General features: G+C 30.7%; 2 protein-coding genes across 2 annotated transcripts; both read left to right on the top strand.

Annotated features, from left to right (window-relative positions):
* The first annotated feature begins 11,381 nt into the window (after window positions 1-11,381).
* Window positions 11,382-14,940, top strand: WNK1 (WNK family serine/threonine-protein kinase 1). Its single transcript, XM_022287444.2, has 7 exons — window positions 11,382-11,865; window positions 11,937-11,974; window positions 12,099-12,326; window positions 12,444-12,664; window positions 13,040-13,197; window positions 13,282-13,720; window positions 13,820-14,940. Exons 1-7 carry the CDS (start codon window positions 11,791-11,793, stop codon window positions 14,860-14,862), a joined length of 2,202 nt encoding a protein of 733 aa, XP_022143136.1. The 5' UTR covers window positions 11,382-11,790; the 3' UTR covers window positions 14,863-14,940.
* A 4,767-nt stretch (window positions 14,941-19,707) lies between these two features.
* Window positions 19,708-21,417, top strand: LOC111013098 (Ribosomal protein S24e family protein). The gene is made up of 5 exons (XM_022287473.2): window positions 19,708-19,892; window positions 20,398-20,439; window positions 20,693-20,863; window positions 20,971-21,057; window positions 21,156-21,417. Exons 1-5 carry the CDS (start codon window positions 19,821-19,823, stop codon window positions 21,195-21,197), a joined length of 414 nt encoding a protein of 137 aa, XP_022143165.1. The 5' UTR covers window positions 19,708-19,820; the 3' UTR covers window positions 21,198-21,417.
* Window positions 21,418-24,355: the final 2,938 nt, after the last annotated feature.

Raw genomic sequence — 24,355 nt, 5'->3', positions numbered from 1 at the left:
TTTTCTGTCTTTTATTAAAAGAGAATTAAAGTGGTATGATGTGAAAGTTGACATGATAAGACATTAGCCTTTCATATGAATGTGACGTCAATTTTCAGTTACAAATTTATTGGATAATTATAGTCAAAGAGTTTAGATCTGGTTTGATAATATATTTGTTTGTGTATACTTCCATATTTGGTTAAAAGTTCGAAATTACACCCTCACATATTGTACTAAAAAATGAAAAGATAGCTTTCAAAAATATTTGTTGTTTTCTCTGTTAAATTTTAAAAAGTTATTAAAATTTATTTATTTTAGGTTCAACGATTAGGAAAGCGGGTGATATCAAACCTTCACCGTCTAAAAATGTAACATGTATTTTATCCACTGAACTATGTTCGGATCAGAGTGAAAAATTAACTGAACAAAGAAAACATAAGTACAAATGTCAAAGCGAGCATGACTCAGCCGTAATTAACACATATCTCTAACAAGAGGTTTTGAGTTCGATCTCCCACCTCACATATTGTATTTAAAAAGACTCGACTTGAATCGAAACAAACTAACATAGGGTCCAAAACTCATTCACAAACTCTAAAATATCATCAAACAAACCTCTAAGCTCTCTTCATAGTACTTTCACCTCTCCTATAATGTACTTTTCTCTCTCTCTCTCTCCAACTTGTACTTTAATTTTTTTTGTTGACAAAACTTTCATTTCAAATTCATAAAGGAAAAAAAAAACAAAGTGAAAGAGAGAGAGAGGCATAGGATCCCCACTTTGGGACATATTAGAAGGCATGTGGTGTGGTGGAAGTGTTTTATTGCCATCAATGTGCCCCAACTCCCAAGCACCACACATGTTTATCTTTAATTAATTGAACTCCTTTTTTTCTCTTTTTCTTTTCAATGAATCATTCCAAACAAAACCCTAATCTTCTTCTTTTTTTTCTATCTTTTTCTTTTTGGATAGAAAATGCCAAGGAAATTTTCCTTCTTTCCAATCAATATTCCACAAAAGGTGTTCTTGCCGACAATGCACTATTCAAGTTGGATTGAAATTCTGGGTTAGATGTTGCAATACACGAATGAAAATTTGTTTAGGATTGAGATGTGACTGTGCTTAAAAGTTTTCTTTCTTCTTTTAATAGGGCGATAAGTTCAAATAGACAAAAAGAAAAATCAATGAAATCAAATAATCTAGTTAGTTCGATTGATTTGAGTAAAATATGTTGTAGTCGATTTAGCTTCATAAAGTGCAAGAATGAGAAACTAATCAGTTGGGTTAGCGTTAGGGCTGGAAAACTAAATCAGAATTAAAGGCAACGAAAAGGAACAAGTGTCCTATTTTAATTGATGGAAGACTAAGCAATGGAGCTAGAAAGTTCTTAGGTTTTTTTATTACAAGTAGTTTTTGTCTTTTATGACAAAAAGAAAAATCATTTAAAAGAGCCCTTCATTTTATACTTTCAGAACTTCTTTAGAAAAAAAAAACACTAAATATAGATTCATGAGTTCAGGATAAGAAACAAGTGTCAATTACTGTTAAGCTAACACCAATCTTAATCTTTCTAAGATATTTTGAAAAATAAAAACAAAAAATTATTAAAAAAAAAGATCACCTAGATCCAATTCATTTAATTTTAGGTATGTATCTTTCATTAATTTATGCAAAGTCAAACCCATAGCCATTCTCCCTGACAGAGGGAAAATTGGTTGAAAGTTGCCAAATACTTTAATTGAGGAAAATGACTTGTATTGTATATTCATTCATTTTTTAAACTTTTTTTTCTCACAAAAATTGCAGCTGGCTATGATTATGGAGATTTATACAATAAAATGACTCTTATGCCCTTACACCCTCTCTCTATATAAGGGCAATAGTGTCTTTTTCCAAAATCATTTGTCTCAAAATTTTGGATTCTTTTTATAAATTGTCAAAAAAAAAAAAAAATTCAATTCAAAAGTTTCTAAAAGTATTTTTGTTTTTTCTTCTTTCATTCTAGATTTGCGTCATTGAATACAGAGAGATCTAGAAAGTAACATTTCAGTTTGGTTTTTTCCCAACTATTTTTTACAGCTTCTTTAATTTATCAATATATATATATATATTTGCTTTTATTAGAATATCCAATTTGATTTTATCGGTACTAAAAAAAATGATTTTATCGCAATTTGTTGAAAAAAATTTAATTTGATATATCTAAGAGTTCTCCAAGGAGTCGAATATTCTTGATTCCTTTAGTTATGGGGACAAAATAAAATTTTCACCCCTCGATCTCATCCCAAGTTTAACTCTAATACATTGTTTTAATTATTATTATATAAATTTTAAATTAAATTAGAAATGAAACTATCAAATGTTTTTAAAATTATTTAAAATATTGAATTCCACATCAAGTATTTAAAAACTCAACATATTTGGTAGTCAATTATTTTTAGACTAAAAAAAATTGTTTAAAAATACTATTTTAATCACCATACTTCGTTCATTTTAATTTTCATAGTTTTGAAATATTTATTTTAATTTATATACTCTCAATTTCTATTCATTTTAGTTCATATATTTTCGAAACATCTATTTTAGTTCTTAAACATTAAAAAATTATCATTTTTATATCTTCTTTTTTAATATAATTTCTTTCTATCATAATTTTAATATCACACTTCACTTATTAAATTTCTTAAGTTTTTATTAAATTTTTTCAAATAGAGATTAAATTGATTACTTTTTAAGATACAATCATTTTGAAAGTACAAGAACTAAAGTAAACAAAGTCGAGAGCACGAGGATGGACTAACTAATGAAAAGTGCAATGTCTGGTTCAACAATACATTCATCATATTTTCGAGGCGAAGTAAGGGTGAGCTTGACTGGAGTTGGAGGATGTGTTTCACATCATTAATATGTTTGCTTACGGTAATTGTGACCTCTCAGTAGAATCGATGACTGGATCAAAGATGCACTTGTTATGAACATTCTAAAATAAACAAAAAAATTAAAGTAGGAGAATCAAAATAAATATTTTAAAAATGCATAGATCGAAATGAAACAAAGTCAAAATAAATGGTCCAAAATAATATTGAAGGTTAAAAGTAGAATTTGGAGACGGGTATTCGGGTCGGGAATATTCGGTTGGGTTGTCAATTTGGGGACATTTTTTTGCTTGTACGGTGTTTACGGAATTAAAGCAAAAGGAGTCAAACTTTGAACTTTGAAAAGTTGACCACTTTACATCATCTTCGTCTTTATCTTCTCATAATTATTTTTTAATTGAACAAAACTTAACCCATTTTATTATTATTATAACATCACATTAAAATAAATTTTTTTGACTTTTTTGAATTAAAATTAGTGGGATAGATCACCAAATGTGAAAATGGAATCCCATGATGATATATAAATTAAATTTTGAATTAAAATAAACATCTTCCAAGACTCGTGATTTTATTTTATGGATTTAAATTTTAGTTGAATTTTTTACAAACTTGGTTTTGGTTCTTCTTATTAATTTTTTTTTCATTTAATCAATGGATAAAAGTTGAGATTTATTTTAAAATTTAACATTAGAGTTTTATGTCGGTAGATTTTCAATTATCATGTAAATAAACAAATGAATATTCTTTTTGTGCTAATATATATATATATATATATATATATATATATATATATTGAACGAAAGGAAAACTTTATTAGCAATGAGTCACACCACAGTGAGTTACATTTGAAATAGAACCTCTATAGGTTAGACATAAAAGCTAAGTGAGAAAACACCTATTTCAAAGGATAGAAAGGCAAAATGAATAGTTTGTTTGGCCAAAATATTAACATGTATATTCCGTCAAAATGAACAAATTGAAGCCCCAGCTCCACAATATCTGCACCAATAGGCCTTCCTCCTTTTGAGACATCACCTCCCCATTTACAAGTTGAACATCCTCCAAACAATTTTACCAAACCACAAAATTCTGAAAATTGAGTCGAGCCACTAGACAAAGAGCCTACCTAATTCTCAGAATCTCCGCCTGGACAAAGGAATACTAAACCTCATAAAAATTGGCCAAAGCTAGCTTTGGAGATGAAGGGGATGCACCTACAACAATGCCAATTTCCATCCGAGGAGAAGAACTAGAACAAGCTGCATCCACTCACAATTAGATCCATTCTACAGGGGTATCTGAACACAACGATTGAGGAGACAACATTGTCAATCGGTGAGATGTCCTCCGGTCATTCATACGGTGATACGACTCCAAATACGAGAGGATCCATTCACCTCGAACAGTGGGATCTTGGAGTTGTTTCCCGTGACACAGATCATTTCTATCACTCCATAAAGTCCAGCACACCACAACAGTCGTATTTAAGTTTACCGGTGTGAAAAAGCGCATAAACCACTCACATATCGATATAAAAGGTGGAATCATGGTACCTCGAATACAAAAATAAGTGACACAAACTCCCCACAAGTCCCGGGTTATCTTGTATCTCAAGAGAGTGTAAAATCGAATCATTTAAAAGTTTAGTAATCAAAATAAAAATAAAATAAATACGAAATTTTATGAACCAAAATAATATTTAAACATTTTTTAACATATTCTTATCAATAATCTACTTGTGGATTATTTGGTTGATTGGATTTTTTTAAAACAGGTGTTGGGATCTACAAAATTATAAGTTTTAAATTCTAGACCTCAATTTGATAATGATTTTGGTTCTAGCTTTCAAAATTTACAAAATTGTAGATAGCAAAATAAAAAACAGTATTTATAACTTTGATTTTCAAAAAAATTGAAACACTATGCAAAATAGTACAATTAAAAAATTTACAATTACTACCTATTTTTTTATTTGTTGACTTATTAAATAATTAATGTGTTATAGTGTCCGAATGTTATTATAAAATATAGTTTAAAAAATCATTTTTAGTTTTTTTTAAAAGATCCTTATTTATTATTGTTGTTATTTTCCAAAGGTTTAAAGATCCTTTAATAATTGAATGAGTTGAAGTGAAAGAATTCAATTTAATATTTGATATATGCAAAGAATTTTTTTTTTTTTTTTTTGAGTACATGGATGAAAAGCAATTGATTTAAGAAATCCCTTGATAAGTTAATAAACAATAATGGGTTCTTAGGTATTTTAATAGACCTTCTAGAAAATCTATCCACTTGATAATACCCCCAAAAGAAAATCCATGAGAAAAAACCCAAAAATAATAATTAAAAAAAACAAATAACCATCATTATAGAAACTCAATTCTAGCTTTGAAAAGTTTCATTCTTATTTTATTTTCATGCTGATAATTAAATTTATATAACAATCTTGCATCATACCACGTGAATTTGTATTTTATGTAATATACGTCAAGCATGATATTAGATTTATTAAAACAATGCCAAATGATATAAGTTTTTTATTATTTGCGAAAGAAAAAATTAAAGGACAATAGCCATATTTAAATTTTATTGAAAATTCAAAGATTTTAAAATATAAGATCACATTTAAATAAAATAAAAAAACTTAGGATTAGAATAAGAATTTAGTTTTTTGTTTGCAAAAACTATGTTGGTTTTCTCGCTATTTATTTGGTATTTTTTTCAATTTGTTTTAAAACACATTTGAATTATTAGTTAAATTTTAAAAAGCAAAAAAAAGAAGTTTTTAGAATTTTTTTTTCTTTTCGTTTTATAAAATTGACTTAAATTTTGAAAACGTTTTTAAAATTTTGATAACAATACAAATTGACATCAAGGTAAAAATAGCAGTTGTAAGTTTAATTTAAAAAAAACAAAAATCAAAATAGTTATCCGACGAACAATAATAATAAATCAAATGAGATAATTTCATAATATATTTTTTAAAATATTCTTCAATGGCTTAACATAGAAAACCAAGTTGTCATCAAGGACCCAAATAATTAAAACAAACCCTAATTATGAAGGACCTATCAAAATGCATTAATTATTATTATTATTATTATTATTTTTTGAATATTTGGGTGAGACAATGTTATGAGGGAAAAAGTGGGAGTTGTACAAATGAGGATTACTTGAATGTACCCTAACCTCCTATCCAAACAAGTGGTCACTCATCCTATTTGAGAAATTTGTTGGCTCTTTGGGAACATTAAAATTTTGTAGAAATTATTTGTAGGGCCTTTTTTCTACAAATATCACTAAATTTTAGAAATTTTGCATTCAAAATGTTTGAATCCTTTGCCTTTGTGTTCCCATGGATGCTTGATTTGAAAAAAAGAGCTGAATTAAAACTGTAACAGTTTAGTTATGTAATTTGTAGTATTGTTAAGATTTAATGAAGTTTATTTTATATATTGATAAAATGATAAGGAACTAAATATATATATTCAATTGATCAAGCAACGATCATGAATTCTTCTCCCACGTCCACTTATTCTAACACTGTCTCAAATTATCTCTTGAATTTCTTTATTATGGACAACTCAATTGGTTAAGTATCCATTATGAATTCAAAATTTAACATTCAGGTACACCAATACGATGCAAATATTATTGAATTTGTCTACCAACAATCGTTACCCCTCATGAATTCAAATATTATTCTATGGTCACTTTTGTCGTACCTTAAAATGATGCTTTTACCTCTAAAATTTCTAAAACATAGACTTCAAATTTAAAACTAAAAGATTTCAAACCCTACGGTTAGTTAGGAATTGGATCATTAAATAAATTTTCTAAATAATTTATTTTTCTTTTTGGTGAAATTATAAGAAAAACTGTAAAAAAAAAAAAAAGAAAATCTTTTACATATATATTGTTGGATACGAATCCTGACTTGCCACGTGTCATGTTCAAAGAGGCGAGTTAAATCAACGCGCACACAAAATGTAAAGATTGACTCGAAAAGACTTAGGTCGACAGTTAGAGTATGAGCAAGGACACCGAGCCGACCTATGACAAAGTCCGTAACGCGGTCTCTTCTGAACCCGACAACACGCCGCGTTTTTAGGGTGTGTCAGAGTTCCTGTAGGGTCCAGTTTCTATAAATCGAAACCTTTGCCTTAAATACAAGGTACGCAATCCTAGATAAACTTGGCGAGTTAGCTCGGACTAGAACTAACTTGCTCGTCGGAGTGCTAACTTTGTTTTGCAGGTTTCATAAGTGGTCTGGGGAGGTGTGGAACAGCGGCCAAAAGCTCATTTCGTACGTTCCGATCTGATACTAATATGAGCTTGGCGATTTCGAGTTCAAACATATATATATATATAAACTTTCTAAGCTCTACATGAAAAGTAAATCACATAATAAATCGTTTTTTCAATAATTTTTTTAATTAAAGTTATATATATATATATATATATATATATATATTTATAGGATAACTTCATATTTTATTTCATCATTTCCACATGACAATTTTGGGAAAGTGAAAGGAGGCTTTACTTTTTGTTATCTCTTGTTGGCCAATGATTTATTAGTTTTTACCCATCTAAAAAATAAAGACTTGGATTGATTCCGCCCATTTTTTTACTTAATGATTTTCTAAAAGTAAATGATTGCAATAATTGAGATTCCCATCATCATGACTCAATAAATAAAGAGAGAATTCAACTCAATCTAAAAAAAATTATCCAAAGCAATAAATTCAATTCAATCTAAAGCAATAAATTTTGTAAAAGTTAATGTCGTATATAATTGGATTCTTTCCTTTTTCTTTTTCTTTTGATATTAAAATGGATTCTTTCCTTCTTTTTTTTTTTTGTTTCTTTTGATTTTAAAATGGATTCTTTCCTTTTAAACTCTACACTTGGTTTTGTATTTTATTTTTAAAGAATAAAAAATAGATTTAAGGCTATCAACCAAGAAAAATTTATGTTTTAAACAAGGATGAGTATATTAAATATGTTAGATGATAGATGAGTTGTTGCTACGATAAGGAATTTTTATTCTCACATTTTTTAGGATAAGAAATTAAAAATAATTGTTTAGTATTAGCTAGTTATTCCATATATAAAGGTGAATGATTCGGATCATAAAAACCCACCTTACGAAGATCCCTTCCTTCTCTTCCAATTCAGTCACGTTTTCATTCATTTGGAATCTGGTCTGTGCTCGAGATATAGCTGTCCATATACTGATAAAAGATGTATGGATTCTCAAGAAGAGAGGAGCCGAGGTGGTCCCCCCGGACCGCCCGGGGGCCGTTATACTAGGTGCTAAAGCATGAGTGTTTTGTATCCATTGAGCAAAGACGGGTTGGTACCCTAAAAAAAGGAACCTTTCCTCTCCCCAGCCACCTTTTTACTGTACAAGAATATGTGGAGCAAAGATAGAGAACGAATTTTAAATTCATTAGATGGGAAGCAACATAAAAATAACAATTATAAGGTTGTCTCTTCACCATACTAGTTATAAAACACACTAGGATCTGACTTTCTTAATTCTTGAATGTATCGGGATTTATTCCTATAAATAGAAAGGTAAGTCAAATCCTAGAGTATGCCAATCACTCTCCTCTCCTGCTACTTCAATTCTAACTTAAGTATCGAAACTCGTATGGCAAGAGCCACATCGGTCTTATTGCAATTCTATTTTGCAGGTCTCATTGATCCATTTTTCTAGGAGATTTGTGCGAAATTTGCGGAGTCCTAGGAAGTCAAATTTATGCATCAACAATCATAAAGATCAAACATTTCTCGATTTTTTTTATTGGGAAAAATTATAATGTTTCTTTCTTTTTTAGAACAATATCTAGGGATCAGGAATTCGAACTCACAACCTTATCTTAATAAGTTGAGTTATGCTTGGTGACAACTACTATATATATATAGTTGAGATGAAATATTACAAATATAATATCCTAAATGACGTGCCAACAGGCAATGATAGTGATCACTATAAAACTAGTCAAATTAATATCTAGGCTAATCAATGGTTAATATAATTTATTTTGAATTATTGGTTAATATAATTATAATATAGGTTGACTAGTGATTATTTTATTTATATTGAACAAATGTCTAAGCCAATAATCAATTTTTTAGGTAACAAAATCAATGATTTTTTCTTAGTTCAACCCTTGCGAGAGTAGGGATCAAATCATTAACCTTTAAAATAGTAATAAATATCTTTATCTATTCAACTAGGATGAAATTGACAAATGATTATCAAAGTAGAATACTTATCAAAATTCAATAAGTAATTATTGAGTTATTAGGAAAGTGTTACATTTGCAATGGGTTTTCTTTAAATAACTTCTATTCGGAATTTTTAATTAAAAAATACAACTTCTAAATATTTTTTAAAATGATGTTACAAATTCAAATTTTTCTTTTAGAAAAATATCTGCCACATCTTCATACTTCAAAACCCTTGTCTAGAAAAAAAACAGACAATATTTTTCAAAGCTCATGTGTGTGGAAAAAACAAATTACATTACATGTCCAAAATTTCTGAGTCAACTTTCTTAATTGATGACTTTTTAAGTCAATTTTCATCAAAAAAAAAAAAAAAGAAATTTTGAACATGAAAGGGAAGGTGTCTATAGAAATAATCGACGTAATATATGTATAAAAAGGGTCGATATTGAAAGGAACTTACCAAAATTAAACCGTTTATATTCCTTTCACATCAATACAGATCTTAATTCAACCGTGATATTACAAAATATATTTTTTATTTATGGATTGGCTTATTAAGTCTATTTTAATCTTAAACTTTGATCTCACTATTTTTAAATTATAAACTTGAATAGATTGTGAAATTTATATCCTCCAATTAGAAAATTGCTCGTTATCCAAATGAAAATTCAACCAAATAACAAGTTAAAAATCAAACCATAAACATATTTTTAAAATATAGAACATGAAAGTCCTCAAACCTAGCCACAAAATTATGAATTATGTTAAAAAGAAAAAAAGTACTCAAACTTAGCAAGATTCAAAATATTTTGTTCTTTTAACTTTTAAAATCTAAATTTTAGCCCTCATAATTATACTCATAGTTAAAACTTATTTCAAATTCATTATCTACCTGTCAAATCCATATTATCTTAGAAACTAAATATAGTATTTGATTACAATTTAAGGGATAAATTAAGATTTTAAACATTTGAAGGATCTAAAATAAAAGGGATATAAAATACCAAAAACCATCCTCAAATTTTTTTAATTATTATTTCTCAAAACCAATATCAGGTGGCTTATGCTAGTGGATCCCTACAATCGGAGCTCATCATTTCGACTAAGCAACACTGTAACCAATGCAGAGTTCGAATTTAAGACATCAAGACTTAAGGTAGATGATATCTCAAAGTCTCAAATGCTTCTTATTGCGTCATCAGGAATAACATAAAATTTATAGGGCCAAAAACGAAAAATAAATGTAAATTGAAGTACCCAGAACCAAAACCATATTTAACTCCAACATCTTTTGTAATATGAAATTTTTTATTTTGTTTTGTAGTTCTTAGTTGATATCAATGTCCAACAAGGAAAATTATGAGAGATGCCAACTTTTTTTATATATATATTTTCATAATTTTGTATATTCAAAGTTAATTTTCCAATCTGATGACTTCTTCAAGGAAACAGAATGTAAAAGGACTGCCAATGAATTCCTTCCCTAAAAAACAAAAACAACTCCTTTCTTTTCTTTGTCACCATGGTCATCTTTTAGCAGAAAGAAAAATCTCTTGTGGGCCCTTTCAAAAAATCACTCAATTTTCATCAAATCCAAAGTTTTAAATTTCGAAATCTCAATTTTATGAAAAGTATCTTTAAAATATTAATTTCAATGGACATTTCTCCAACATTTATATAATTTATAAAATTGATCTGAATTAACAAATAAATATTTCATCTCGTTTGAATAAAATTTATTTTTTTCTTTTTTCTTTTTACTTTTATGCTCATATCAATACGATTTTATTGACATTTTTTATATTTTATTAATTTTTTATGACATAATATATGGAAATATTAATACACTTGGTATTTGTGTTGTCCATGAATCTCAACCACCAAAAACTGGAAATTGAATTCAGAATGTATAGAACTCTACAAATATAAAAAAATATGGAAAACCACGTAAATATTTCTGACTTATGCTTTCAATCGAATAAATCATACCTTGTTTCGATCGATAAATAGAGTTAAGATTATAGTTAAAATTAAAATCTAAATAACTAGTGATAGTAGACATGACAAGTCTAAATAAAATATGTTATTTTGGTCCATATGTTTATAAAGTACCCTCCTAATTTTCTATTTTTGGAAGATATGGGGATGAATAAGTAAAAATACCAATGAAAAGTTTCTTTTTTAAAAAATACAAGGTGTGAGATTGGAAATTCAAATATATGTATTGAATTAGGCTATAAAAACAAAAAATTAAAATTCTACTCGGAAGAGTATCATTTCTCTCTTATTTTTCTCCATTTCTCTCTCTATAATTGTCAGATTCTGGGAAGTGGTGGTTGGATGGCTATTTCTTCCTACTTTCAAAGGATGGCACTGTTCTTGCCTGTGGATCAACGTGGTTTCTCTCTCTCTCTCTCTCTCTCTCGATTGAATCATAATTATAATAATTGATCCTTTTTTTTCTTTCCTTATTCTAATCCTCGTCTTCCTCCCTCAGTCACTCTAAAAGGGTTGTGGGAAAAAGAAAGTATTGGTTCATGTTATAAAATCCCGTTCCCCCCCTCTCTCTCTCTCTTCTCTCTCTCTGCTCCTTCTTGTGGAGTGCGTTGGAACTGAACAACCCTTTTCAATTTTAATCATATTGAACAAGAATCAATCAACAGCTCGAATTTTAGAGGGAAGAAAATGGATGGTCTCTCAGATCTTGAGCCAGATTGCTCTGAATTCGTCGAAATTGATCCCACTGGCAGATATGGCAGAGTATGGTTCTCTCTCTCTCTCTTTCTCTCTCTTCTCCTTTTTCTGATTTTGCGTTTTGTTCTTGTCTGCAGTACAATGAAATTCTGGGAAAAGGGGCTTCAAAAACAGTGTAGGGATTCGATTTTCTTGCCATTTTATGGGCTTCCCATTTCGCCATTTCTAGATATTTGCATCTTCTTTTGAAGCATTTTAAAGGGTTTTTTTGTTTGGTTCTCCAATTGGGTTTTATGCAGTTACAGAGCATTTGATGAATATGAAGGAATCGAGGTGGCTTGGAATCAAGTGAAGCTCTACGATTTCTTGCAGAGTCCAGAAGATCTAGAAAGACTCTACTGTGAGATTCATCTTTTGAAGACATTGAAGCACAGGAACATCATGAAATTCTACACTTCTTGGGTTGATATTGCCAATAGAAACATCAATTTCGTTACTGAAATGTTCACTTCTGGCACTCTTAGACAGTTAGTATTCTATAAAACTTGGATGGTTTTTCTGTAGTTTTTTGCCAATATAGTGGGATTTCTGGTCCTTTGGATTTTTTTGACAAATTTTGGTGGGTTTTTGTTCTTCTGCCATAGGTATAGGCTGAAGCATAAGAGAGTAAATATTAGAGCAGTGAAGCATTGGTGCAGGCAGATATTGAGGGGGCTTCATTATTTGCATAGCCATGAGCCTCCTGTAATCCATAGAGATCTGAAGTGTGACAATATCTTTGTTAATGGCAACCAAGGGGAAGTTAAGATTGGTGATCTTGGACTTGCAGCAATCCTTAGGAAATCCCATGCTGATCATTGTGTGGGTATGGCTTCTGATTTTTACCCCCCCATTTGTCTCCGTTCGAGATTGTTCGCCTTATAGGTTAACTCGAGGAAGTTGAAAACCACCTATTGGGATATACAGACAGTTTTATTAAACATCAGTGGAAAAAATGAGAAATGAGTTCAATCTATGACGATCTAGCATGGAAAAGCAAACTAAATGTAAATTACATATAGTCAGATGTTTTATAACCTATACCTAAATCCAGTTTATACAAACTCAAGCTTATTATATATCCCCTCAAAGTTTGATTTGGAGAAGACCATCAACTGAAAGATCATGCTATTGATGATTTCTTTTTTGAGTAAAAAGTAGATATTTCTGATCTGAGATGTTTCTTGTCATGGATTCACAGGGACACCAGAGTTTATGGCTCCAGAAGTGTATGCAGAGGCATATAATGAATTGGTTGATATTTACTCATTCGGCATGTGCATTCTGGAGATGATAACTTTCGAATATCCATACAGCGAATGCACTCACCCGGCTCAGATCTACAAGAAAGTCATATCTGTAAGAAGATTCTCTCTTTTTTCATTCCCGTGTGCGTGTTTTTATGCTTCATGTGCACAAGATTAACGTGTTATAGATTTTTAGGGGAAAAAACCAGATGCCTTGTACAAGGTGAAGGATCTCGAAGTGCGGCAGTTCATCGATAAGTGTTTGGCAACTGTTTCATTTAGGCTCTCAGCAGTGGAGCTTTTGAATGACCCATTTCTTCAAGTCGATAATGGTGAATATGATTTAAGACCTGTCGATTATGGGAGAGGATTGGATGACGTCGGTCCTCTCCTACGACAGCCTTATCTCGAACTTCATAGAAGTGATAGCTCCTTTTGTAACGGATATCCATATGATTATAGCTTTGAAGCTTCAAGTGAATCAGGTTATCATCCTGTTGATAACGAAACCAATGGAATTGAACTTTTTGAGTATTGTGAAGGTGAACATTTTGAAGATGTTGATATTAGCATTAAAGGGAAAATGAGAGAAGGTGGTGGCATCTTCTTAAGACTCAGAATTGCAGATAAAGAAGGTTGAAATATCTTCACTCTTTCTTTGTTGAAAACATTTTATACTAATTATTATCCTTCGGTTGTGATCGAACATAGAATCTAAACCAGTTCGTTTGCAGGGCGTATCAGGAACATATATTTCCCATTTGATGTTGAGACGGATACAGCATTAAGTGTTGCAACAGAAATGGTAGCAGAGCTGGATATTACAGATCAAGATGTGACCAGAATTGCCGATATGATTGATGGAGAGATCGCATCGTTGGTGCCTGGATGGAGGCCGGGTCCAGGAATTGAGGAAACGCCCCGCTTTGCGAATCAAAGCTATTGTCACAATTGTGCTACTTTCAACAATGCTTCGAATGGTCTTTTGTTGAGAGATCCTGGTGGAAAGAACTCAGAGGCAGCTCAATGCTGTGGACATCGATATGCTTCGATGCACGGTCGTTTTGAGGAGATCATGTATCAAGCCGACGAGTCCGAGCATCATGTGGCTGAGGGTGGACCGAAGGTGTTGAACCATTCGGATTGCCTGAATTATCCTGAAATATGGGGACAGCATGAAAGCCGTGAACTTAGTTCAATGAGCTCAAGAAACAGCCATTCGGATGAAGATTACGAGAAAACAGATCGACCAGTTTTGGTCACGGATGCAAAAGAAACGATATTGGAAAGCAAGACTACTTCGAATACGAGAACCTCGACCCAGAACCTAATGGGCTCCCTTTCTTTCTCGGAAAACCCTTCATTATATGGACTTCCAAGTAAGTATGAGGATGATATCCAGCAAGAAATGAGATGGATTAAAGCAAAGTACCAAATAGAATTAAGCAAGCTCAGAGATCAACAGTTAAGGATTTTGTCAAAATCTTCAAGTTATAAAGACAGAAAACAGAAAACAGAAAACGGAACCGTGCAAGGCAACCACAATCAAGTCCTTGACAGTTCTGCTCAAGACACGAACCGAAGTAGTATCGATAGTGATCTTTATATCAATAATAGCTTTCGCAGTTTGGATGCCCAAAGGGCCCGAAACTGCACGGCCGTGGAACCCCCTATTGTGGAGAAGGTAGTCTCTGCTAAAAATGCCTGCACTGGTTCATTGATTCCAAGCTCTCTCCACAGAACAATCTCTCTTCCAGTTGATGCTGTTCATATATAACAATGTAAGGTCACTCCTTGTATTCTTTTATGGATTCTATACTCTAAAGCAAGTAAAATAAATATATCACATTTACCATTTCTTGACTCAACACCCCCCCACCCCCCAAAAACCTCAGGTTTTGACTCACGCGTTAAGTATGTATAGTCTAGAGTTGTGAAATCGAGTATATGTCTATATGAGTTTATCTATCTCATGCTACAAGTTTGCCAACTCTAACTCTTTGCTAGGCTGCACAAACCTATTCTGGTTAAAATCGTGAGCTAAACATCCCCACATTATTTTCTTTTAATTCTTTCTATCATATTACATATATGTACCTGAATGTACTAGTTTTGTCTCCTCCCACTCACACCCAAAGAAAAATGCTAGTATGCTCATGCTAAGAGTGTTTCGGCTCACGAGTCAAGTTTGTATAGCTTTGGGTCGAGAAGTCGAGCATACATTTGATATGTGAGTTTATCTATTTCAAGCTGTAGTTGCTAAATTCACAAACTACATAAACTAGACTAGTTAAAACCATGAGCTATAAAAATTCTCACATTTTCACTTATTCTCTACCACATTCCTTGAGATTTTACTTGGAAAAGAAAAAGTTTCTTGAGCTTGTTGGTTGATTTGGTCCCACTGAATCAAAGCTGAAACTGTGTTTCATTTAGTGCTTTAGTTGTCCTTTATGATTAGAGGAAAAAAGAAAAAAGTTAATTTTGCTGAATAGATTATGATGACAAAGCTCTCAAAAAGGTCTCTTACAAGGTTTTTTTTTTCTTTTTTCTTTCTTTTTTTTTATGTGGCCATGCAAACACTTTTCTCCTCACAAAGTTTATCCACATCACTTAGAAGATCATTTCACTTTTTTTTCTGGGTCCACCTGATGACCTCATTTACACTTAGAATACTTTGCCTTACCCCTGGCCCACATTATGATATGAATCATTCATAAAGAAAATGTACTTGTTGTTTTGTAACATAGTGTAAAGTCACGACCAATAAGCACAATCACGACAAGATAGCTCACTGGTAGAAAGAGCAAATGTAAATCCAGATATTTTTAAGATCAATGATTTAAACTATAGATAACATTCGGCTACATTTTTTAATACCAAATATTTGTAAGGTCATATAGTTGTTTCAGAAGATTAGACGAGTTCACCGACTTATCAAATTTATACGTATCATTCAATCATGTAAAAGTTACTAACTTTATATTCAAGTCATCAATGGAAGGAAACTATTTGAAATTATGATATGTGGTGTAGAAAAGAGACGTGGTTCTAATAATTTTAATGACGATGTTGATCGCAAATTAGTTGCTTTAGAGGATATGTTATAGGTATAAATATCATATTAAAGATAAATATTAGAGGGAGAATGAGGTGGGTGCTTTACCTAATGCACCATATGTCTAAGTGAAGATCAAATATTTAAATGGCAATGGTATTTACTTTATTTTATAATAAGTACTATATCAGGTAACTTTCACAAAGGAAACCCATTTGGAAGGTTCAATATCTACAATTTATTAATGAAAGATAATGACACATAATTATCATGTACTTTGGACCAAATCTTGAGAAAAATATGTTCCAACTTTTCAAGAAATTTATTAAATAAAAAAAGGATAAAAAAGAAATATTTTATTATTATATCCATTAAATAATTATGATATTTGACTGAGTAAGTAATGGTTGACTTAAATTCATGTGCGTATGTATGAACATACTTTTCTTTGTGTGTAAAAGAGAGAGAACGTAAATACTTTTCTTTGTGTGTAAAAGAGAAAGAAAAAAAGAATTAATATTCGAAAGACCTATATCTTATACTTTCGATTTAATTTTAGGTTATTGACCAAGTTGCTTTGAAAATGAAATTCTTTATTTTCTTGTATTGATCATGAAAAAGGAACATAAATCTTAGTGCAAAATCTCATTTTAAAAGAATTCACACACGAAACAATCCCTTAAGCAACAAGACCATATTATTATTTTAGTCAATCATGAGACTTATGCTCAACATTTACACGGTATTAAAATTACGGATATTGAAATAAATTTTAGTTTAGTATCAAATACAACAATTTTTGTCAATCTCCGCATAATTAGTGTAGCATCTTAATATCATTTCAAATATTGATAGTTCGATTCCTTTAAGATATGAAAGATCAAACTTTCGACCTCGAGGGAAAGAATACACATCAATTATCATTGTGCTATGTTCATGATGATAAACTAAAGATAAATTTAAAAATAGTCTTAGAGGTGTGGAGCGAGAATGAAATAAAAGGTTATATAAAATGCATTTTGTGGACAACTTGACAAGGTTGGCAAAAATATTGGGTTTTTTTTTTTTTTGAATTGTACTTTGATAGTGAGATTAGGTATATCTTCTCAAAGTTGTACAATATTGAGGAGTGGATTGCTTTTGGGTTTCTTTCTACTTTATTATGTCTTTTTTAATGGAAAATAATATACTATTTATTTCCTAAAAAAAATCATATTCTTTACAACTCTCTTCAATTATAATCACTATCATGAAAATAAACTCAAAATAATTTTAGTTCCAATTTCCCAACCCTTTTTGGTTATCGTTTATAAACTTTCAAATTTTTTATTTTAATCCTTCAACTTTTGAATATTTTATTTTTAATTCTTAAATTTTGCTTTCAAAAATTTATATTTTAGTTCTTATTATTAATCATTTAATAAGAATCTAAATCCTTTAAACAAAAACCGTACCTAACCTATTATATGTTGCTTGAAATACATATTTCTATAAATATTTATTGATAACAATCTTGTTAAATAATTTATTAAAAATTTAATTTTCAAAACTAAAAATGATTTTTCATTTCCAACCATCTTTTTTTAAGCTCTCAAACTCCAACCAAAAATAGAAACTTTAAAAAATCAATAATCTAATTATGATGTATATGGTCCAACACCAAAATATCATAATGTAAGCAAATCTTTAAGCCTAAATTCATTATAAATCAATAGATATGTTAAAAGCATGCGGTTAAAGTTATCACTTTGTACCCACAATCCACAAAATCTCGTCACCTTAAAACTTCGATCATAAGTTCAAATCTCTCAGTGTCGCTTATAAAAAGAACCGTTTTCAATAGTCTTGGATACTATATAAATTCATATTTGTTTGATAAATTTCTCCAACACAAAATAAAAAAATGGGTTATTTTAAATTGATCGTGGATGTCATTAATTAAACAATACTTTGAAGCTATTCATTTACAAATAATTTAGATGTTCGACATTTTCATGTGTGACAAATTAGATACTTGAACATCTAGTAAAGGTAGCCAACACAAATTTGAATTAAATGTCTCAAAGTATCTAAGTTTTTAGCCTACTTGTAGATAACTAGACCCATCAATGATAATTTTATTTGGATGTGACAAAACAAATCCATGGGCAAATTTCAACCCTCATTGGAATTTGAAGAAATTTGTTCTTCTTCTTTTTCTTTTTTTTTTTTATCATGTGTTTCGACTCACATGGTAGATGTGTCTCACCATCTCCCACACGTCTTTTGAGAAACAAACAAATATCTTCACATGCTCTTGCTTTGCTTGATCTCAAGCATACAAAAGGGTGTTGTTTTTCACTCTTATTATAACATCAATCCCCCCCATTTGAGTAGACTTTTGTTCCACATGTCAATCAATTTCTTTTGTTGAATCTTATCTCGAAACATATCAATACTTACGACTAACAAGTTAATGAAGAATATGTTGGTTGATTATTAGTTTAAGTGGTTAATCTAAACACAGTTAAATTGATTATAGCACCAACAACTTTAAAGATCAGAGGTTTGGAATCTCATGTCTATCAATCCATTATGGTATTAAAATGAAATTTGGTGTTGATCCAATACTTTAAAGTTAATCAATAATTAATAGCTTCTTTTAAATATTTGTTTACAAATAATTTAGAACACATTTCGGTTATAGGGGTATAAAGGTTAAAAGGTCGTCGGGCTCCCTTTCCCGCCTATGCTATGCTCCCCGGCGCAGGCCTACCACGGGTATATCAAAAAAAATTAGAAACACCTATTCAAGTTTTTCTACTTGCAACTTGGGCCCAAAATGTGGTCCATTATTTTTGAGCCAGAAGGAACTGCAAGAAGTCCAGAGCATTACAAGGCCCAAAATGAGATGCAATAACTTACTTTTGGGCCCGTTTGTTCCACATATCAATCAATTTCTTTTGATTCTTATCTTAGAACACGCATATCAATCATTATAGTCTTTTTTTTTTAGTATAACTTTTGGGGTGGGGTTTGAACTCATGACCTTTAGGTGTCTTAACCACTTGAGCCATATTCGGTTTGACCATTACAGTCATTCCAGCAGTTAATAGTAATGGTTATAATTATAATTAACGATACGTTGGTTAATTGATTAGTGCCCAACAACCTCTTTAAAGGTTAGAAGTTCGAATCTTCATGTCTGTCCACTCATTATCATATTAAATGAAATTAGGGTTGTGTTAATCAATTACTATAAGTTAATCAATAATTAAAGCTTTTTGCCAAAAGCGAGCATAGTTTAACAGTAATTGACATATATCACCCCCACATGTTGTACTACAAAAAAAAATAATTAATAGCTTTTTTTTCAAATTAACAAATATTCTAAGAGGCTACCAATTCAAGGTTTTCTACTTGCAACTTAGGGCCAAAATGAGGTCTATAATCTTTGGGCCAAAGGGAACTGCGAAAGTCCAGAACATATAAAAGGCCCAAAATGAGATCCAATAATTTACTTTTGGGCCAAAAAGCCCAAAAGCCCATCCCGCATGGAGTTTATTAAACCAGCTAGGGTTTTGCCGCACTCCCTTTTATCATCCCTCATAAGGTCTGAGAGCTGCCGTTTCCTTCTGCGCCTTCGCCCTTCTTCGAGCTCTAATCGGCCTCTCATTCTCTTCGGAGCATCTTCAGCCATGGCGGACAAGGCAGTTACCATCCGGACCAGGAAGTTCATGACCAACAGGCTTCTCTCCAGGAAGCAATTTGTGAGTTTCTTAGATCTTTTCGCATCAGTCCGCATTTTTTCTGTTCGGCTTCGATTTGGAGCGGTACTGCACCGTTTGATTCTACTATGCTGAAACTTTACATGGAACTGGACTTGTTTTTTAATTTCGTTTTGGGTTTTGAGTTCGGACTTCGTTCGTGTATGGATTTTGGTATAGTACTGAACTAACTGGGATGCATTTGTTTGACGCTGAAAGGGGTTCGGCATTTTCTTTTTTTTTTTCTTGTGTATGATCTAAAACCCTGATGTCATTCAGGATTCTTAAGCCTTTGGTTTCCATATGATTTGGAGTTTAGGGTTTTGGGTGTTGCTCCTCTAACGACGACTGTGAGTAATTGCTTAAAGGCTGGGGATTTATGTTACTTGATATCTCAGAGACTTCGTCCCAAGTTTTGCTTTTTGAAACTGTCTGAGTTTCTGCCTTTTATGGATTTGGAAGAAATTTTGAAATTGTTTTGTAACTTTCTGTACCATGTTTAATGTAGGTCATTGATGTGCTTCATCCAGGCAGACCCAATGTGTCCAAGGTAAAAACCTTTTCAGTTCATCTATTTTTTCAACTTTCTTTGAATAGCTGTTTTTTTAACCTTTCTACAAATATTGCTGTTCTGGATCTGATTGTAAGACTAATGAAGGAGAATTCTACAATTTTCTATTCTTTTTGTGTATTTGGCCAATTTCCATTGAAAGATTATTGCTCTGGCATACATGGTGCTTAATTATGTTATGCATTTTTCATCTGGTGCTCATTTTATTTTATGTTTATTTCTTGGTCTAAAGGCTGAGCTGAAGGAGAAGTTATCTAGAATCTATGATGTGAAAGACCCAAATGCTATCTTTGTTTTCAAGTTCAGAACTCACTTTGGTGGTGGAAAATCTACTGGGTTCGGTTTGATATATGATTCTGTTGAGAACGCTAAGAAGTATGAACCAAAATACAGGCTAATCAGGGTAACTTACAATCTATTTTCGTGCAGCATTTGACAATTTTTCTCTTACGTTTAGTTTTTGCAATTGAGTGGTATTTCTGAAACCTGACTTTTTTTTTCTTATGTCAGAATGGACTTGACACTAAGGTAGAAAAATCCAGAAAGCAGATGAAGGAAAGGAAAAACAGAGCCAAGAAAATCCGTGGAGTTAAGAAGGTAAGTAAATCCTTGTGGCTAGTTGATGATATGATGTAATGTTAAACTGCTCCTTGTCTCGGTTTCTTATAAAAAAATTGTTTGATATCTTTTTACAGACCAAGGCTTCGGATGCTGCCAAGGCAGGAAAGAAGAAGTGAGATTGCTGGAATTTTGTGCCTATCACCAAGGATCATCTGCAGAATTCTGTTCTCTACCTTTTAATAGTCCTTTTTTTAGTTTACTTTTTTTTTCACCCCAAAATGAAGTTATGTTAATCAGTTATTTGGTTGTTGGTGACTAGTGATATGGAAACTGTTGGTTCTTTTCAGAGGACAAAATTTTTGACATTATAGGAAATATATTTCCTTGTTTCCCATCCTTTTTGAGTCTCATTGTTGGTAGAATATGAACTGGTTGTTGGTTTGTTATATTCCAAGTTTATCAGATTGCATTCTCAATTTTCTTATATTAAGTTTTTTGCTTAGAACTGCAGAACTGTTTTACATTTTCTAAATGGAAAATACATTAGGAGGAATTTGAGCCATTTTCCTTTTCTCGTTTTGAGCACATTTTAGATTTGTTTGATCCATGTTATGAAGCTCGTATAATCAATAGAGTGTTCATCGGTTGTGGTGAGATATTTTGTAATCCATACTGCTCTTATTGAATAATTAATTCAATCTGGCCTAACTATGAAATATTTGGGTTAGGTTATTTGGGAGGTTAGGTTATTTGGGAAAACAAATGATAGAAGTAGTTGTAAATGTAGCAAAAATATTTTGGAAAATAATAACTACATTTAGTTTTTTCAAATATATAATATTTTTCTTTTAAAAAAATTTCCAATTTTAAGCTTGTAGCCTTACCTAAATGATATACATATTTCATAATGTAAATATATATTGATATATTATTTGAAAATTCTAGAAAACATGTGACATATTTTGAAATACATAAAAAAAAAACTTTGCTACTCATTCATTTTTCCTAATATATTAAATATGTATTTATATATTCTCTTGAATCAAGATTTTAAGTCTATCTTTATTTATATAGTGAGAAAATTAACCTCTAAAAACTTAAAAAGTTTTTAAAAGCTATAATTGCCTATAAAAATAAATATAATTCTATATACTTGAGCAAAATAAATCGTTTTAAAATTAATAATAAATTTGAATTGGTTGATTTAAATCAATAGAGAACCTTTTCTTCCGTATCCGTATGAATCGATATTATTATTACATTTCAATTCCTTCCCGATACCTCCCAAGGAAAATTCCGAATTGGATCCAAAATTGAGGGGTTAGTGTGAGCTAGGAAGACCAACTCTCATTTATGGAAGCGGACCGTTGACGACAGCAGGTCGGGAAGGACAGATACTACTAAAAAAGCCGAAATTTGTAAATCTAACTGCAGATTAAAGAAAAGAAAATTATTAAATTTTCCCTTGAACAAGTAGGTAGTAAGTTCTTTGGGTATTTGTGCACATCTTTTAAAATTAACACATTTTAAAAACAAAATTTAATTTTTTTAAATACTTGTCAAATTTTGGTTTATATTTTGAAAATGTCATGAAAAATAAAATTATAAAACAAAGAAATATGTGCAACTTGAACATTAAAATATATATATTTGTATATAATAGATACATACGTATACATATATTCAGATTTTAATATATATATATATATATATATATATAAACAAGTCTAATAGGGCCTCAGAGATCTATACTCAGATCATACTTCTTTTTTGCTGTTCATCGACTTTTATAACTGTGACTATTTTTTGAGGTTGAGAATTTGATATTCTGGTATTTTCTTTATGAAAAATTGCAATTATAACATAAATTTAATATATACTTTAAAAAATATATCATTTTTTCCAAATATTACCTAAGTTTGTCATTTTCTGTTGTTTACTTTTTTTTTTTAATCTCATTTGAGTTTGACTTTGTTTGTAATAATCCTATTTTTATAAAATTATAACTATCTATTATATTTGAAAAGTAGATATTTATTTTATGCCATCTACGCATTTTTTTTTCTTTTGTTGCTTGGTTAATGGTTGGAACATGAACACCCTTACTAGATTTAAAATGTCATATACTCGTAGTCTAATGATTATTTTTAATTAATTTTTTGTTTTTTACGAAGATGGTGTTAATTTAAATGTTTATTCCCATATAAGGTTTAATTAATTAGATAAAGTAGTCTAAAAAAGACCAAGAAATTCATTTTATCCAGAAACTTTTAATTTCATCCAATTATATACGTTGCATTTATAGGAGAGTGATCCACATGAAGAACCATTATCTTGATTTTATTGTATAATTTCTTTTCATAACAGATATATGTCGTGTTCTATACTTTTTCAACCATTCTTCAAACAAAAATCTACTAACAATTAAAAATTTTCAGTTATTCAAATTAAGAATTCCAACATCTAATTTTTAAATTTTGCAACCATTCAAGTTTAAGGCCTAGCTTAGCCCTCACGACTAAAAGACAATTAAATTTTGTAATTTTTATAAGGTGAGTGTTGATGAAGGACATTATCTCAATCTTATCTAAATATATGATATTGTCTTGGAGATAGAAAAAATTCGACAAAATTAAAAAGTAAGTGCCCGTATAAAAAAGTTTGAATCCCTTTACAAAGTTGGTGGTATCAATAACGAACAATTTTTGGATGGAAACTAAAACATTTTTTCCAAAACTTCTTCATCACCGAAGAGAAACGAATAGTCTCTGGAATACTTCAAGTGTCTGATCTTCTCCTGCAATCGCTCGGGACTGATCCCTAAGCTCTGAATGTAAGCACGAAAGCTTTTCCTCGAAACTTTCCTTCGATTGCCCCATCTCGATCTCGATCTCGGTTTCTTCGGTATATGAACTCCTCGCATCAGAAAATTTAGGGCTTCAGATTTCTCCGCCTCGCCTTCCAACTGGTTAGTGTTCTTGTTCTTGTTCTTCATCGCCATCGGAATCTGTGGATTGGTTTTGAAATTTTGACGCCATTGGTGTATTTATAAGGTCCAAGGTTTTCGTATTCTCATTAGGATTAGGAATTCGAAACTTTGTTCAAATTGATTTAATTTCGGGAATTTCAAATTTTGATTTTTGAATTTTTGTAAGATTGCGATAGAATAGTGAAGATAATTTTAGATATAATTTCAAAATTATTAGGGAAATAACGCTAAATAGCATGAAATAAATATGTAATTATAAAGATATCCTTACTTTTTTTTAAATGTCACCAAAGTGACCTGTGAGATAGATTTTTAGGTGATCTTATTTGATTGTATATCATTTTT

The sequence above is a fragment of the Momordica charantia genome (assembly GCF_013281855.1).
Source record: "Momordica charantia cultivar OHB3-1 chromosome 8 unlocalized genomic scaffold, Mcharantia_2.0 BLBB01000008.1, whole genome shotgun sequence".
Classification (NCBI taxonomy): domain Eukaryota; kingdom Viridiplantae; phylum Streptophyta; class Magnoliopsida; order Cucurbitales; family Cucurbitaceae; genus Momordica; species Momordica charantia.
This window is presented reverse-complemented; position numbering and strand designations above follow the sequence as displayed.